At 40.3% G+C, this 15,858-nt stretch overlaps 1 protein-coding gene and 1 long non-coding RNA gene across 2 annotated transcripts; one reads left to right on the top strand and one right to left on the bottom strand.

Annotated features, from left to right (window-relative positions):
* Positions 1-7,730: 7,730 nt before the first annotated feature.
* BRS3 (bombesin receptor subtype 3) lies at positions 7,731-12,429 on the top strand. The gene is made up of 3 exons (XM_063170888.1): positions 7,731-8,146; positions 10,811-11,162; positions 11,751-12,429. The coding sequence occupies exons 1-3, from the start codon at positions 7,731-7,733 to the stop codon at positions 12,156-12,158; spliced, it is 1,176 nt and encodes a 391-aa protein (XP_063026958.1). The 3' UTR covers positions 12,159-12,429.
* A 1,623-nt stretch (positions 12,430-14,052) lies between these two features.
* LOC134425866 (uncharacterized) lies at positions 14,053-15,848 on the bottom strand. Its single transcript, XR_010029789.1, has 2 exons — positions 15,245-15,848; positions 14,053-14,208 (listed from the first exon to the last, which is right to left on the bottom strand). It is a non-coding gene; the product is annotated as an uncharacterized LOC134425866 (long non-coding RNA).
* Between the last annotated feature and the right edge of the window lie 10 nt (positions 15,849-15,858).

Raw genomic sequence — 15,858 nt, 5'->3', positions numbered from 1 at the left:
TTCCTACTGATTCTATTTTTTTTTTTTTTTTGTTGTTGTTTTTTTAAAAAGCAAAATCTGAAAGTCAATTTTTAAAACCCTGTCAAGTTGCTCACATTAAATGCAAAGCGCTATTTGTTCTGGGAAGGCGGTTAGCTCACTTCCACTCTCTGTCACATGCCTAATGGCTTTTCCAGCTGAACAGTGTATCATTTATGTTTCAAGTATGGCATTGTGTAGGTTGTCAGCTGGAATGAAGATGTGTAATTTTCCTCGGGCTGAAATAATATCTTCCACACCAGCACTGTAGCATTTCCTCTTCTCCAGCATATCTGTGCTGACATTCTGTCACAGAATTGTGCATTGATGGTTTTAACAGGGAGAGGACACGCACAGAAACAAATCTCATGCAATTTCTAAGCGCTGATAATTGTAAATGATGGGAGCAGCTTCTGCAGCTCTGGCTGGAGCTGTGACCAGTGTGTGACCAAGACAAGTGCATCCTCCTCCTCCCCATTTGGATTCTATCAGTTGACTTCTGCCCATGGCAGAAGGCTGAAACGAGATGATCTTAAGGTCCCTTTCAACCTAAACCATTCCATGATTCTATGACTCAATGTAAAAGCAACTTTGATTTCTAAGTTGTTCTCAATTTACTCACAGATTATTTTTAGTGATACATACACTAGGAGATGTGTGCTCTATTTTAAAGCAATAAAAGGATTTCAGAAGGTATATTCATTTGAATTTTTTGAAGTCAGATCTCAGTGTTAGCAATAGGTTAGATGATACAAAAGAAATAAAAAATTGCTGTCATCTTATTGCAGGGCTCCCATACCTTATCGGTTATTTCTCATGGGTAGCGCCTCACAGCACTAACTCCTCCTTCCTCACAGTACACACAACAAAGTCCAACTCTCTTCTCAACCAGCTAAGCCACTCTTTTGTAGCACTCTTCTTATTGGACACAGCTGTGGCCTATTAAGAGCAGGCCTGTTCCTAATTTTTGGTGATTAGTACAGCTGCAACTCCTCAGGTGTGAGACTACCTTCTGCACTATCTTTGTTTTCCTAAAGTCTACTCTTCCACAAAAAATGACAGTAAAATCACAGCAGAAGTTGTGGCAAATAGAACAAAACCTCCCCGCTCCCACCTTCCTATTTAGACTGGCACAAAACTCCACCACTCCTCATCCTAGCTAAGTCAGGGGGTGCAGATCCAAGATGTAGGCAGCTCATTCATGGGTTCCTGGAGACTTTTAAAGTCTGTTCATGGACAAGTAGCTAAACCTGTCTTCTATTTCAGCATATGTACAGTGGTTTGGTAACCCTGGGATAGATAAATCTTACATAGGATGGCAGCTAAAGGTTAGTACAGCTTGTTTAAGCTTCCTCCTGCCTGTGTGAATCTGAAGTATTGGTACCAGTACACGCAAGATGTATGATTCTTTCTACATTTAGCAGACAGTTATTACTGAGACAACAAAAGAAATGTCATTATGGAAAATGATTTGAGATTAAAAATCAAAATACTGGGAAGATAATTGCCTATTGCATAAGATGACTGTTGAGCCTTAATGGACAATTCTCTGTGCTTTTAGGTATCAGAAAGTATTTAGCATGTCATGGCACTTTAATGGTTCCAAAGTAAATGAATCATGGAGAGTTTCAAGGATGCCCAGAAGAATTATCTTTGCTACATTATTTCATTGCCTGATTGCTCCTGTAACTAGGGAAGTGCAAGGGTTTTGTTCCAGTGTTTATTTTTCTCTCTTTTCTAAGAAATGACACCGATATTTCACTGGCAATTCCCATACTGAAACTGGCTGAGGAAACTCCTGGAAAAGAGGACTGGAAGGGATGCAAGAATGGAAAAACAGGATAAAAGTTATGTGGAGCCAAAGATTAATGACAGCATTTGAGATCCTGTTGCAGGCAAATTGCATCACAATAACTCCACTGACAGTCTGAATTTGGGCATTGTAACAAGATCTGAAACTCTTTTCTAATATTTTAACCAAAAAGATACCCCATCTTGTTGCTGCATCACCAAATGCTCCTTTGGACAGCTCCTCTGAACTGACCTTCCGTCTCATTTTCGTAACAGTGGGGGCTGGGATGGTGTTATTTTTGCTCCTAGGCATGCTGATAAGTCTTGTGGTATTTGAAAGTTTAATTGGGTGTCTCATCTTAGGTTCAAAAAACAGGGACACTGTTCCAATTAAATATTGCTGCAGGATTTGATGCCCCAAGTCTCAGTACCTACACGGCTCCCTCTGCCCTTGGTGTAAAATCAACTCCACACAGATAAACCCAGAAATAAACCAATGTTTTTTTCTCCTACATGTGTAGTCTTTTACAATAAATGGTTACACTCTGTTATGAATGTGACACAGATGAGGAAATTGTCTTTGAAGTGTACTAAAAACATTTTCCATTTTCATAGCTCAGTAGTTGCTATGTCTCCAGCTGCTCAGGAGACTGGGCAATGGTAAAAAAAAAAACCGATACAGGATAGAGAAGATGTTCCCACTTAGTGGTGAAAACCATCAGATTGACAGACACTGAAATCAAGCTCTTTTCATCACAAGTGAAGAAATCCAGCGTGGGCAGTGCCCTCTGCAACATTCCTCCCCTTTGCCTGAAACTTGTTGCTCTGAAATAGATGCCTGGCAAGATAGGGAGGTAATGTTCTCTGTTTTGAGAGGCATTCAATGTGGTACATGGAAATGACGTATTCCAAATCTCCTAGAAGGACAGAGCAGAACAGAACGCAGCCCTGAATGTTTTGGTAATCTGCTCTGAACTTGAACTGCTCTCTCCGACATGGATGCTCACTCCGGCATGCGTTCAGGCTTTTCCACTTAATACTTGCCTGCCTGAAAACTAGAAAATGGATTGGGAACAGTCACACAGCCATGAAATGGCATTTTGCCCCTTCAGCTTGCTGTTACGTGTGATGCCATTGGCAATTTCAGTTTAAAGAGAAGGTATTAAAGCTGTAGCACATTCTGACTGATGTAAGTCAGAAGCAAGGCAATTATTCACACCTATCCCTGAGAAGGTTGTCTCTAGAGCAGGGACTCCTCTTCTCAAAACAAATGTTGTAGGGGCCTGAGTTAACTTATGTATTGTAAATATATGTATGGCAGTGAAAGATCTTTGTATTGTATTAGTGACCCTGCCCTGATTCTAGTTATTGTAAATGGGCTGCAGCTGTGATGTCCTTGGTTGGGCAGCAGCTGTAGCCCATGGAGGTAGCTGAGATAAAAGGGGGCGGGGTGGTCAGGGAGAGCCTGGGAGAGGAGCCCTGACCGAGAAGCAACAACACCACTGCTGTGAAGATCTGCCATGAGAAAACCATCGAGAGAAGGTATGAGACTCAGGAAATATAATTATACAACAATATGAATACAACAAAATGTGGCAAAGCCAGCTCAGAAAACACTAGGAAGAAAAATACATTTCAGAAATCCTAGTTACAAATGCACAGTCTGTGTTCTAAGTTGGAGTTGTTAAAGGACTCCAGGTCAGACTTTTTGATGAAGGAGCAAAAAGCTTTCCATTGTGTCAGAAAAACATGCCCTAAAAGGAAGGCTACTGGGATTTGCTAAAAGGGACAGATTTACATTGATCTGGTCAGACTGCTAGATTTAAATCAGTTTTCTCCATGTTGGAGGAGTCCAGGAATGCGCCTGTGGTGTCCCAGCAGAAAGTCCAGCTTTGCACTAAAGAGTCTGGGCACATGGACAGCAACCAGGCTCATCTGTAGGAGAGATCCTAACCTAAGAAAAGCCTTTTTTAAGAGAAGATGCCACAACAGAGTCTACCCAATTCAGAACTAGGATAGGCAAGCTATTCAGAATCAGTCTACTGTTAACACCCAACAAACATAAACGTCAGTTCACTCTGTGGAGAGACAGAAGGATGCACCAGCCAGCAATAAACAGATGGTGAAACTGCTAGGAGAGACAATCAAAGGGTTTAAAATGAGTTTGAGACGTAAAAGAAGAGTTAAGACTACTAAATAAATTTGTATCATTCAGAAATGATACAAATAACAACCGAAAAAAATGAGTTAAAATTATCTTAGGTTTAATGAAATTATCTTAACCAGGCCGGCTAATATAGCTGCGGTTTAGTACATATCAGTTTTGTGCTCCTAGCACTTTAGCTGCAAGGCATTCTGACATATTTTTATAAATAATGATCAATGCAGCATGAACAATGGACCTTGAAATACCAAAAATAAGCAACAAAAAAAATTAATACTTTGGAAAATAATTTTCTTTATGAGTGAGTTAAGATTTTGGCTGTTTTCAAAAAGGATTTCAAAAGGAGCATTTATTTTCTGTGAAGCTTGAGCCTGAAAAACTAGCCAGAATTACTTCAACTGCTTTTCACACCAGGAGGCAAAACTATAAAATAATGCCTTAGAATACTTTACGATTTGGAATAACAATGCCATTCTCTTCCTTTAGAGCTAGATTTGAAAAACAGAAAGCTATCAGAAATAGCTGAAATTCTGCTATTGTAAACAAATTGCAGATGTGGTTTGCTATCTGTCCTTCAGATTTTCACTGGGTGTAGACATTGTTATTTTGTGTGCTTTTTGAAAATAGTGGTTTTCACCTCCTATTGATCCACTAAGACAGTATTTTAGGCTCCATAAAGAGAGAACCTGGACAACTACCTAAAACCTCCAGTAATAAAAGGACTGAGGAAAGAATTGTGAGAAATTATAAAACTTCCTGCTGCCACATTCTTCCAGGGAGGCAAAAAGATGGGAAAAAAGCAGTCTCTCAGTGGAAAGAAAAAATTAAGTAGAATTTCATGTTGCTTTGAGCAGGGTTAGACATGGGTACTGTGCCCTGTTAGAGAGAGAGACCAGGAAAAATGAGTCTGTTTCCAGATAGTGGGGAGTTCTAAAGCGTGAAGCATCAGAATGGGCATTCATGTCTGGATACACAAACTCTGGTCCAGTTTGGGATGAACAGCACATGAAGTAACAGGAATAAAGAGAATTTTAAGCTTTTGCCACTTTCTGGAGTTGCTTGCAGCTGTGACACATGTTGATATCCTCAAGAGGCTTTAATATGGGTTGGGAGATCTGTCTGCTTTCCCTTCATACCTGAATCACCCCCCAAAACAACTGCTGGGAGCAACTAACAGCTCAAGAATCCTGTCCTGTGGATTATGAGTTGCTCAGAGGGATACCAGTTCAGGTCCTTCATCCCAGCATACAAAATGCTCAAGTGACAGAACTACCAAACCTCAGAGTCCATGTTGCCAGCCCAAATCTCTTGAACAGCTCTGGAAGCTCAGGGACTGTAAGAGTTGGTTGGGATCTCTGCTGCTGGGCAAGCTTTGGTGCATCAACCAACCTCTAGTGCAATTCAAGACAAGCAATGAGCTTCTTCCAGCTCAATTCCAGTTTCAGCTAAACACCTGATGCATCGTTCAGATGCCACCCTTGAGCACTCAACACTTGGTGGAGTACAATTAGTTCCCAATGTTTGGTGACACCCTGAATCTCCCATACAGGAAAATGAAATATTTATGTAAGTATCTGACATTAAGTTGTCACAATCTGCTACAATTACTGAACTCTGTATTAAATATAATGTACGGTACTACGCCAGTGTGGGTGGACAACATAATCAGGATCCTCAAAGGTACCTTAATCTGTGAGCAACCTACATACTGCACCTGCATGAAAGGACATATTCTGGTTGATGATGAAAAGAGCTTCTCTTCTGAAAGCACTTTCAAAAAGCATAATTGGTACTTTTAACCCATGAATCCTCTTTCCATCAGTAACGTCTCCTCCCACCATGACACAGCACAGATCTTTCATTTGATGTACATTCTACCACCTGGTCTTTCACCACCTGATATATATGGCATGGTTATATTTGAAAGGATTGGGACCGCGGGAGGAAAAGAATAAGGCTTTTCATGCATAGTACTTAGAGAATTATTTTTTTTTTGAGTAAATGAAACAAGCTTGATTTTGTGTGTCAGAATATGTGCAGCTAAGGGGACTATAAGGCTGCTTTTGTGATTTGAGCAGGATACCTTCTCCACTCCAATGTCACAGCTCAAGAACAATCTGAAGGAAAAATACTCCAGTGACTGATCTTAATTTTCAAGGCATAAGGCTTCAGGCCTTTGATCTCTTTTCCACTCCCACTATTTAGAATTAGATCTTGGCTTTCTTAATTTTAGGAGATTTAGCTCAATGCACCACGTTTCTTGTATCTTTGTTTACCGAAAAGTTAAGCAGGAGTTCATCAAAGTAAGATGATTTGAGCACATTATGAGATTATTTGAGATTTGACTGTTGACTTATCTAAAGATAAGAAAACCCATACTAATACTTATATGTCTGATTGAGAAAGCATCAGGAAATCAGGAATCTTCTCTCAGAAGATTTGACTCACCAGTTGTACCATTCAAAGCCAATATGTACATGGATTATTGCAAGATAACAGGTATCTAACCAGCACCTACCTGTAAACTTCTTCATACTTTTGGCATAAATTGAAAGAGTGGGACTGTTTCAAGGGAAAAAACCTAAGTGTTACCAGTACTGTGGCCATAAATTTTGGTTTTATATTGCCTTTTGGAATGTCACTGCATTTCTGTGATAGAAAGGCTAATCAGAGCATGTGGAATGCTCTGACTCCTCCCCCTCAGGGAAGACTCTATCATAGAGTTTTCCCCACCTAGGGTTATAGAGAAGACTGAACCCATGCTGCTCTGCAGCACTACTGTCAATCTACATCAGATTGCCTCGCCCATTGGCCAGGTGACACTGCCCACCCCAATTATTCATCCCTCATCCCCCTGCAGGTTGCTGCCCTTGGTCCTGCCCTTTGCCCTCACCTGTGCCCTCAGGTCATTGGTCACTGACCCCACACTTCAGTCGTGCAGACCACAGGGTTTGGTCTTTTGTCTCTGGTCCCTTTGGCATGGTGAATGCAATAAACCCCTTGCTGGAATATATCATGCAAAGATCCTTTCTGCCTTTCCTCTGCTGAGTTATCTGTGGCATGCGCATGGACTCGAAATGGCTGTTCTTGTGGCCTTACTCTGAGCGGCTTCTGAAGGAGGTGTTTCAAAGAAGGTTGCAGCATTTCTACCACCCTGTCACGCTGCAACAAGAGCATAGTCTGTTTCTATTGCTTTGTCAGAAAATATTAACTATATTCTGATATATTTTATCTGCCATGAATGTGTACTGAAGAGTTTTGTGTTTAGTATATTCTGTGCTTAGCCATACTATTGGGAAAACTATTTCAGGTTTTCATTATATTCTTATTTTAGAAATTTTTGAACAACAGTAATAAATGTTTGCTATGTAATACACAAACCCTAATGTTATAGTTTTGATACAATATGATATTTACTTATCATAAGTATATCTGCAGTAAAAATCCCACCTCATTTCAACTAATGTATTTAAAGGAACTCTGTTTCTCTTTTCCTCCTCCCTCTCTTTCCACCAGCTGAAAAGCCAATAAAAAAATTCTCCTCCTATCCAGTTCAGAACAAGACCTATGTGCATTTCTCCTAGGCATGTTTTGAGATACAGAAGGGAGTGAAAGTATTTAATGTGCAACAGGAATCTGTTTTTCAGACACAAGCTTCTACCTTTCCATTGACCCTGCTGAGATGCTGCAAGCTAAATATTAAACATTTTTTTTTATCAATTGAAGTCCAGCCTGGGGAGAAGAGACAGTTAAAGAAATGTCTCAATTATACTTGCAATCAGCTAATCAGACTTTGTGTGCATCTGTGGAATCAAGCTCTGAAAATGAAAGCAGGAATGAAAAATGGACCGAAGACTCCTTTCCAGGATTAGAAATATTGTGCACAATTTATGTTACATACGCTGTGATCATTTCAGTGGGTCTCCTTGGAAATGCAATACTCATCAAAGTTTTTTTCAAGATTAAATCAATGCAGACGGTTCCCAACATCTTCATCACCAGCCTGGCATTCGGAGACCTGCTGCTTTTACTCACGTGTGTGCCTATAGATGCAACACGTTACATTGCGGATACCTGGCTCTTCGGAAGAATTGGGTGCAAGCTGCTGTCTTTTATCCAGTTAACATCAGTTGGAGTATCAGTGTTTACCCTGACTGTTCTCAGTGCTGACAGGTGAGTCTGTGCAACTGATTTGCCAGGAGACGCTGCAGGTTTGAAATTAGAAATTAATAAAATAGCAGATATCATAATTTTGCACAGTCTTAAACAGCACATTGCAATAGATTAAAAATCCCAACATACCAGCCCCCCGTGTAATTTTAAAATGTGTGATAGTAAAATTGTAGCACTTCTTTTTAAGGCAGTGAGGTGAGGAAAAGTCTTTAACTCTTCTGACCTTTTATTAGTTTGAGGTATGGTACAAAGGTTTTTCTCAATTGTGCAGAAAAAGGAAATGGCTTAAGTTGGGAAAAGACAGTATATTGGTGCTATCTAGTGGTACAGTGAAGTAGTCAAGGAAGATGAAAAACAAAACTGATTATGAGTGAAAATTCTTTAACCTATGTACTCAGGGATGCTTTAAAATCCTAGAACGTAAAAGACTGACATGGTATAAAAAGCCAAACGAAAACACAGAACAGACTGGGGGACAAAGGAATGATTCTCGTGATTTGATGGCTAATGTAATTTTCACCTTGAGAAGTGTATATATTTATAATTCTTTTTCTCTTGTAGTTCTTCTGTCTTTTACAGAAATATTTTAGCCCAGGGGTCATGAAATTAAACTCAGGTTGTAATGACAGCATTACTAGGAGGGATCAGTGTTCTGACTGCTGTCAGTAAGTGCTGAATCTGTTTTCTGCGTACTTCTTTCTTGAATGAACAAAACTAAGAGGAGATTTCAGTCCAATCAGCAGAAGCATTGAGGAGTAGAAAAACAAAAAATGAAATTTAGTATTGAGAGAGAAAAAAGGTCCTCTTGTCTGCCAGTGATCGTGGATTGTATGTAATAGCAAATTGTACATGTGTCCAGAATTTTACCAGTGGTACAGTTACTGTACTCCAAAATAATCAGCCAGCACAGGAATGACTGCATAGGGTCAAATCAAGGATCCATGTAGACCAATATTAGCCTCCAGCAGTGGTAGGATAAGGACAAGAAAAGACATGTAGGAAGATTAAAAAACCTCTATTGAACTACATTTTAAACCCTAGACCTTCAGATGACACTGAACAGATGTTGTTTCTGTCTATTTATTATAACCTCAAAGAATTTCTCTTTTGGATACTTGTTCAGCTTTTTCTTGAACTTGCTTAGCAATGGCTTTCACTGCCTGTACAAAGTAACTCCTTTTATTTCTGCACTGCACATGGCTTCATTTGATGGTGCTGGCACTTGTGTTGGGAGACAGTGATCTCTCTTCATGTCCCCAGGCTATTCATGTCGTAATCCATCCTTAGGTTGTGTTTCTTCTAGTTAAGGTGTGCAGAGCAACACACGATAATAAAAAGTTGCATGAATCAGGGATACAAGTAATTGCACAATTGTCTCTTTTGTTCTCCATTTTTTCCTAATACTACCTAACATTTTGCTTTTTTGTTGTTGTTTTGTTTTGGGTTTATTTTAGGGTTTTTTAACTACTGCTGAAAATAAACTAATGTTTATGTTGAACTATCTATTGTAGTTCCAAGGTCTTGGTCCTGTAGGATGTCAATTCAGAATTGACCATGACTAGATGACCTTTAAAGATCCCTTCCAACCCCAACTCTCCTCTGATTGTATGGTTTAGACACTTGTTTCTGTGTTTAATTCTTCATGGTAGCTGTTATATAAATACTCTGCACTACATTCTCACAGAGTAACTACATCATAAACTTTTTACAGAGCAAGCTCAGATCAGTCATGGGCTTAATGCCAGACTGTTGTGTTCCAATATGCTAGAAGAGCTCAAAGTGAATAAAAATGGTATTTATCTGATAAATAGCAAGCCAGCTTCCAGCTTTCTATTTAAATTTGCCTAGAGGAGAAAAAGACCAGATCCTCAGCTTGTGCAAAATGATACAACTAAGCTTTCTTATCCTCTGGGTCCTTTTTCACTGCCTTTCTTTTCATGCCAGCCTTGTGCTCCCCTGGAGGGGTTGCTTTTTCTGCATTATCAAGACTCCCTGGTCCTTTAGGAGCAGGGTATATTGTTTCTTGTGCTTCATCTGCCTTCAAGGAAATTGGTCTATGTCCCAGTTCCACACAAATTATCACACATCTATAGATTAATCCAGATTCTTCTTGTATGTCTGACTCAGTCCATATGCTGCAGAATCACAGGCATGAATCAAAAGCAGTGCCCTCTCCTGCTTTATAAATAAGAATGAATCCTGGAGTATTATTTTGAGTCAGATCACTGCACTTAGCAGGGGTCTCAGGAAGACAGAAGAATGGAGGGGCAAACATGCATGGTTTCATCTATTTATAAAATAGTTAACCTGTTTCCTACCTTCATCAATGTTGCATACAAATTCCTTCATAAATCTTTCAAGGCAGTGTCATAAAATTAGGAGTGATGATTGCCCTTAGTGATTCCAATCCAAACTTTAGAAGTCATCTTTACATAGGAAGGTTTTAATGGCAACTCCTGCCTGTCAATCCATTAAAATACATGCCTGAAAATAATTTTTACATTTTGATTTTAATTCCAAAGAGCTGGTGTCTGCTTTCATTTCCAAGAGAATTCCAGCACCCTTTGTTTAGTGAGAACAGTAATGGCTTTAGCCTTAAGAATTTTGCAGTATGTGCTCACATTATTTCTGTGTTTATTCTGACAGCAATGTTGGTCATTCTAGGTACAGAGCCATTGTTAAACCCTTGGAACTGCAGACTTCAGATGCGCTCCTGAAGACCTGCTGTAAAGCGGGCTGTGTTTGGATTGTCTCCATGATATTTGCTATCCCAGAGGCTGTTTTTTCAGATTTGTATTCTTTCAGCAATCCTGAGAAAAATATAACTTTTGAGGCGTGTGCCCCCTATCCTGTATCTGAGAAGATCCTGCAGGAAGCTCACTCCCTGGTTTGCTTCTTAGTGTTCTATATTGTGCCCTTAGCTGTCATTTCTGTCTACTACTTTCTTATCGCCAGAACTTTATATAAAAGTACATCCAACATGCCAGCAGAAGAACACTCTCATGCCCGTAAGCAGGTAAGCTCTGATCAAGCACTAAACTCTCCAATTTTCTAAAGTCTATTGTGTTGATTAAATACTAATTCTTAAGTACAGAACTTTACCTCATAATGGAGTAAAAAGCTCCACAAACTTAGCCTGTACCAAATTTGAATCCAAACTCATCTGTGCACTTAGGCATATGCTCATGACTCATCATTTGTGAGTGTCCACTCTTTCCTAAAGAGAGACGGGTCTGTGTTTTATCGTGACCCTGTAAACTCAAGAGTTAAAACATTGAATTTTAAACACTGGGACCTCATCCATGCGAGCTGACACATTAATTACCGTATTTTTAAGTCCTAGTCTAGATGAGAGTGTCATATGATGTATAATGGAAAAGAAAAGTGCTCTTGACTGGGAATGCTTTGTTAAAAAATATGAAATAGATTTATTTTCTGGTTTAGGTCTTCTGGTTTGGGGTTTTATTTGTTCATTTTATTTTTACTTTTTGCTTCTTTGGTTATTCAAGCATTTAGACTTTTACACTGCTTTGCAAATCAGCACCAACAACAAAAATATTTCACTAATTGCTATTACTACCAGCTATGCATTTCTTTCTTGTAGATTGAATCCCGCAAGAGAGTTGCAAAGACAGTGCTGGTGCTTGTGGCTCTGTTTGCCTTCTGCTGGTTGCCCAACCACATCCTCTACCTGTACCGCTCTTTCACATACCACACTTCTGTCAATGCTTCCACCTTTCATCTGATAGCAACTATTTTTTCCCGTGCCTTGGCCTTCAGCAATTCCTGTGTCAACCCTTTTGCTCTTTATTGGCTGAGCAAAAGTTTCCGGCAACATTTTAAAAAGCAAGTCTCATGCTGCAAGGCAGCATTCTGTGCAAAGCCTCCCACTGCTCCCCAGAGCAGTTCTCCTACCAGAGCCCTGTCAGTCACAGGCAGCATGCGTGGCTCAGAAATCAGTGTTACACTGCTAACAGATTATAGCATCACGAAAGAAGAGGAAAGTGTTTAGTCCATGTGGGAAGAAGAAGGACAGAAACTGAGTCATTGCTATCAAGTCCCTGCTACTGGTATCCTGGAAAGAGGTGCCATGGCTTGCCCTGTCTGTGAAAGTGTGTTCATCAGGAGTTCCTCATCTTTCAAAATATAGAATAAAGAAATCAAATTGTGTGGGGGAAGAAGCTGCAACAGCTGAGCTTTCCAGCATAAGCTCAAAACTCATGTTTCCAGGAATGAACACAGATTCCTAGCTGGAATTCTTGTACTGGGCAGGAAGGGACTTAGCAGAGTTGGTGCAAGAATTGGCTGTAAGGATAGTTTTGTTCTTGGTGACTTGCTTTTTGAGTCATGACTGTGAGCTCCCTCTGACAACTGCTTGCATCTGCAGCAAGCAAGCAAAGCCACTTGGTCATAACATGATCAACCAGGCACATTTTTTATTTATTTATTTGTTTTCTTGTCCTGAATGTTAAAAATGAGTAAACACACAAGAAAGAATGCTAAAATGAAAGAAGGTTAAGATTTGTAGCACTGTAAAGTAAAAAAGAAAAAGCAATATGGGCCAGATCCACAGTAGCTGTTGCTCTGTCAGTGACACAGAAATTCTGGGTAAGAGCTGACTGCTTTGTAGTGAGATGGATGTTCCTAAGAAGTCAAGGGAACGAGCAGGTGGTAATTTCTCTGAGAACGTTATAATCACCTTTAACCACACTTGTAAAATTCCTTGTGATATATGGGTAAAACATCTTGATAGTGCAGAGTTTTTTATTGTTACAGTGAATTAATATCAATAAATTGGGGTGGATCTGTATCAAGGGTTCTATTTGGGATTTACAGTGCACTTCTGAAGTGTTCAAATATCCCCTTCTGCCTTACTTTATATCCCAAAGTGGTCTTGAGTGCACAACCTGGATTTCCCTAAGATGGAACTGTGTGTCCAATCCATCAAACCAGACTAGAGTGAGTTTGAAGTGAAAAATGTACAGTATGGAGAGGCAGACTGACCCTTTACCTGCACAGATCCACTCCTGCTGTAGTGTATGTGGTTGTATCTAAGTGGCTTACACATCTTCAAGCACACTGGGAGAGCTGGATTTTTTCTGCTATGCTAATTTTCTATTCTTCAAGTTGTATCCCTTTTTAACATTAAGATAGGCTGTCTTAATGCCATAGGCCTTCTGATCTCAAATCCACTGATTTTATGACTGGGCTTGCAGAGGCAAATCAGGACAGCCTGTCCATGCACAGCAGCACTGCTGGCAGGGACTGCCTTCCCATCAGGAAGTACAGGAGGCAAGTCTTCCCACCCCATGTTACAAAATATTTGAGTGACACTTATTTTTATGAATTTTATGTTCCCTGAACCAAAATTTTGTTCTGTGGAAGCTGGTGATAGAAAACACAATAGATTTTCTATTGTTTAAATGAAGGGACTTCTATTCCAAGAAAGAATCTGTGTGTTAAAATATAGAACAGAAGTTGCAACATATGAGCTAAAATAATTCTGTCAGTCACACAACCTTCAATTTTAGCTAACCCTTGAAGGTACAGCCCTCCTTCAACTGCACAGAGCCCCTTAGCAACATATGGCTGGAGACCCATCCACTCATGCATCATTAACTAAGTCGATTATAAGATGAGAAAATGTATTTATAGAGTCTCTCTCTTGCCTGCTCTAATCAGAAAAATAAAGCCAAACTGTAAATCCCAGGGGCATTGCAATACAACCTCAGTCATCATCATAAACCAGTTACTGACAGACCAGTTTAATCCCATCAGACATGGCCTTGTTTTACTATGGTCCTCATGTTACAAGCTGCAAGGCTACATGCACTACTTTTCAAATGGATTCCTCCTTTTATTGTACCAATTGCAAACCAGGATAGGATCACTGAAATAAATGGAAATCCAATAGTACAGAAATACAATTTATTGCAAAGCAGACTCCAGAGACCTTATTTTACTCTCCTTGTCTCAGTGTAACACATTGCCTGGAAGAGAGCCATGTACAAATACGAACATGTTGCACTGCTGTTTTCTTCTTCTCTCTTTCCTTCATGGAGCTGCAGGGTGAGACTGAAATAAGTAGATAAGCCTACACACGTATGAACGTACATTTATCTTCCTGGATCTTACTACAGGAAATTCTAAACCAAGGAAATATCCACCAACAATACCGTTGCTTACAGCCTTTTTTATTTTAGCTTAGTAATGCCTTTGGGAAACAGATCTACATGTTTCTGGACTTCACAGTTTGTCTCTGTCAGAGACCAAATTTCCCACAGCAAAATCTTTGGCTAACCCTTAAAACCCAGTTTCCTAATTCACCGTTTCTCTTCATTTGCATGCAGCTACTTTTTGCTTGAGTAACTTCTCTAACTGGATTGTCTTTCTACTGTGAATATATCTTGTTACAAAACTGATGTTTTTGCTATATTCTGCACATGTTCTGTTTAAAGACTGGCAATATTTCAAGCCACAATTTAATTATTCCATGTATTTTATGCATTGATAATTCTGTACATTCAAATCTTCATGGCCTGATGTATTTGAGTGATATATGGGTCGACATATATTTTTATCTAACCAATCTGGTATTATTTATCGCATCTACTCCCCACAATATCATTATGCATAAAAGGTCTCCACATTACTATAACTGGATTTAGGGGAAAAGGGTTGCTTCTTTTGCAATCTTTTCTCAGTGTTCCAAAACCAGATTCTTTCATCCCTAAGTAATACAAGTGTAATTCTATAAAAGCATATGGAAATACCATCTATTTACATAAGAACTGAGTATTATCTAGCAAATAAAAGGGATGAATAATTAGGGGCTCACTATTTATGTCCGCAGCATAAGAATAGGTAGGACAAAAGGCACAAAGTACTTGAAGGCTGACTCCCTCAAAGGTTCTGTCCATATGGAGTCATACTGAGAAAGTAAATACAGTTTCTAGGACACACTGGGTTTTTTTAGTTTGTTTTGTGAATGAAATGTAGACATTTCACGCGCACATTAGCAACAGTTTCAATATCAGTAGTTAATCCACCCCAAAATCCACTGCCATTTCAATCTAATTTTTCTATTATTGGCTCTACCTTTGCCTCTAGTAGGACATGCGTACACTTCCAGTGCTGAACGGCAGCCAGCCTTGCACAGCACCACTGGCAGCAAGCCGCTTCACTGTCCAGTGTTGTCGTAGGCGTAATAGGGAAACAGATGCAGCAGGGAGGACTTTCTGTGCTCTAAACTTTTATTTCTCATGTAAGTAAAGCTGCAGTAGACTCCATGCAAAAGCGATCAAGGTACAGCTTCTCGCCCAAAGCAGTCTGGTGCGCCAGAGGCAGCTGCCCCCACGCAGACCCCCTGCCGGTGTATGGTGAAACACAGCTGCAGCCTGAGGGTGAAGGGAAGGGAAAAAAGCCAAGGTAAGAGAAAAAGGGGCAGGGCCGCTGTGGCAACGGCCCCCGTCCCCCGACGGACGCACTGACACCAGAGGCCCGCCCAGGCCCCGCCCCCTGCGTCCGCCCTCCCCAGGAAGGACTTCTCCCTCCGCTTCCCATTGGCTCTGCCGCTCTCCGCATGACCCAACACCGCTGGTTTCATTGGCTACAGCTCGGGGTAAAGAGGCGGGGCAGGCGGAAGGTATGGCGGCGGGTGGGGTATTTCCGGTTTGGTGCGCGCGCGCGGCAGGGCCCGGAGCGGTCGCGGC

Source organism: Melospiza melodia, chromosome 16, assembly GCF_035770615.1.
Source record: "Melospiza melodia melodia isolate bMelMel2 chromosome 16, bMelMel2.pri, whole genome shotgun sequence".
In the NCBI taxonomy this organism is placed as follows: Eukaryota; Metazoa; Chordata; class Aves; order Passeriformes; family Passerellidae; genus Melospiza; species Melospiza melodia.
Note: the sequence above shows the minus strand (reverse complement) of the source record. Positions and strands in the feature narration are given on the sequence as shown.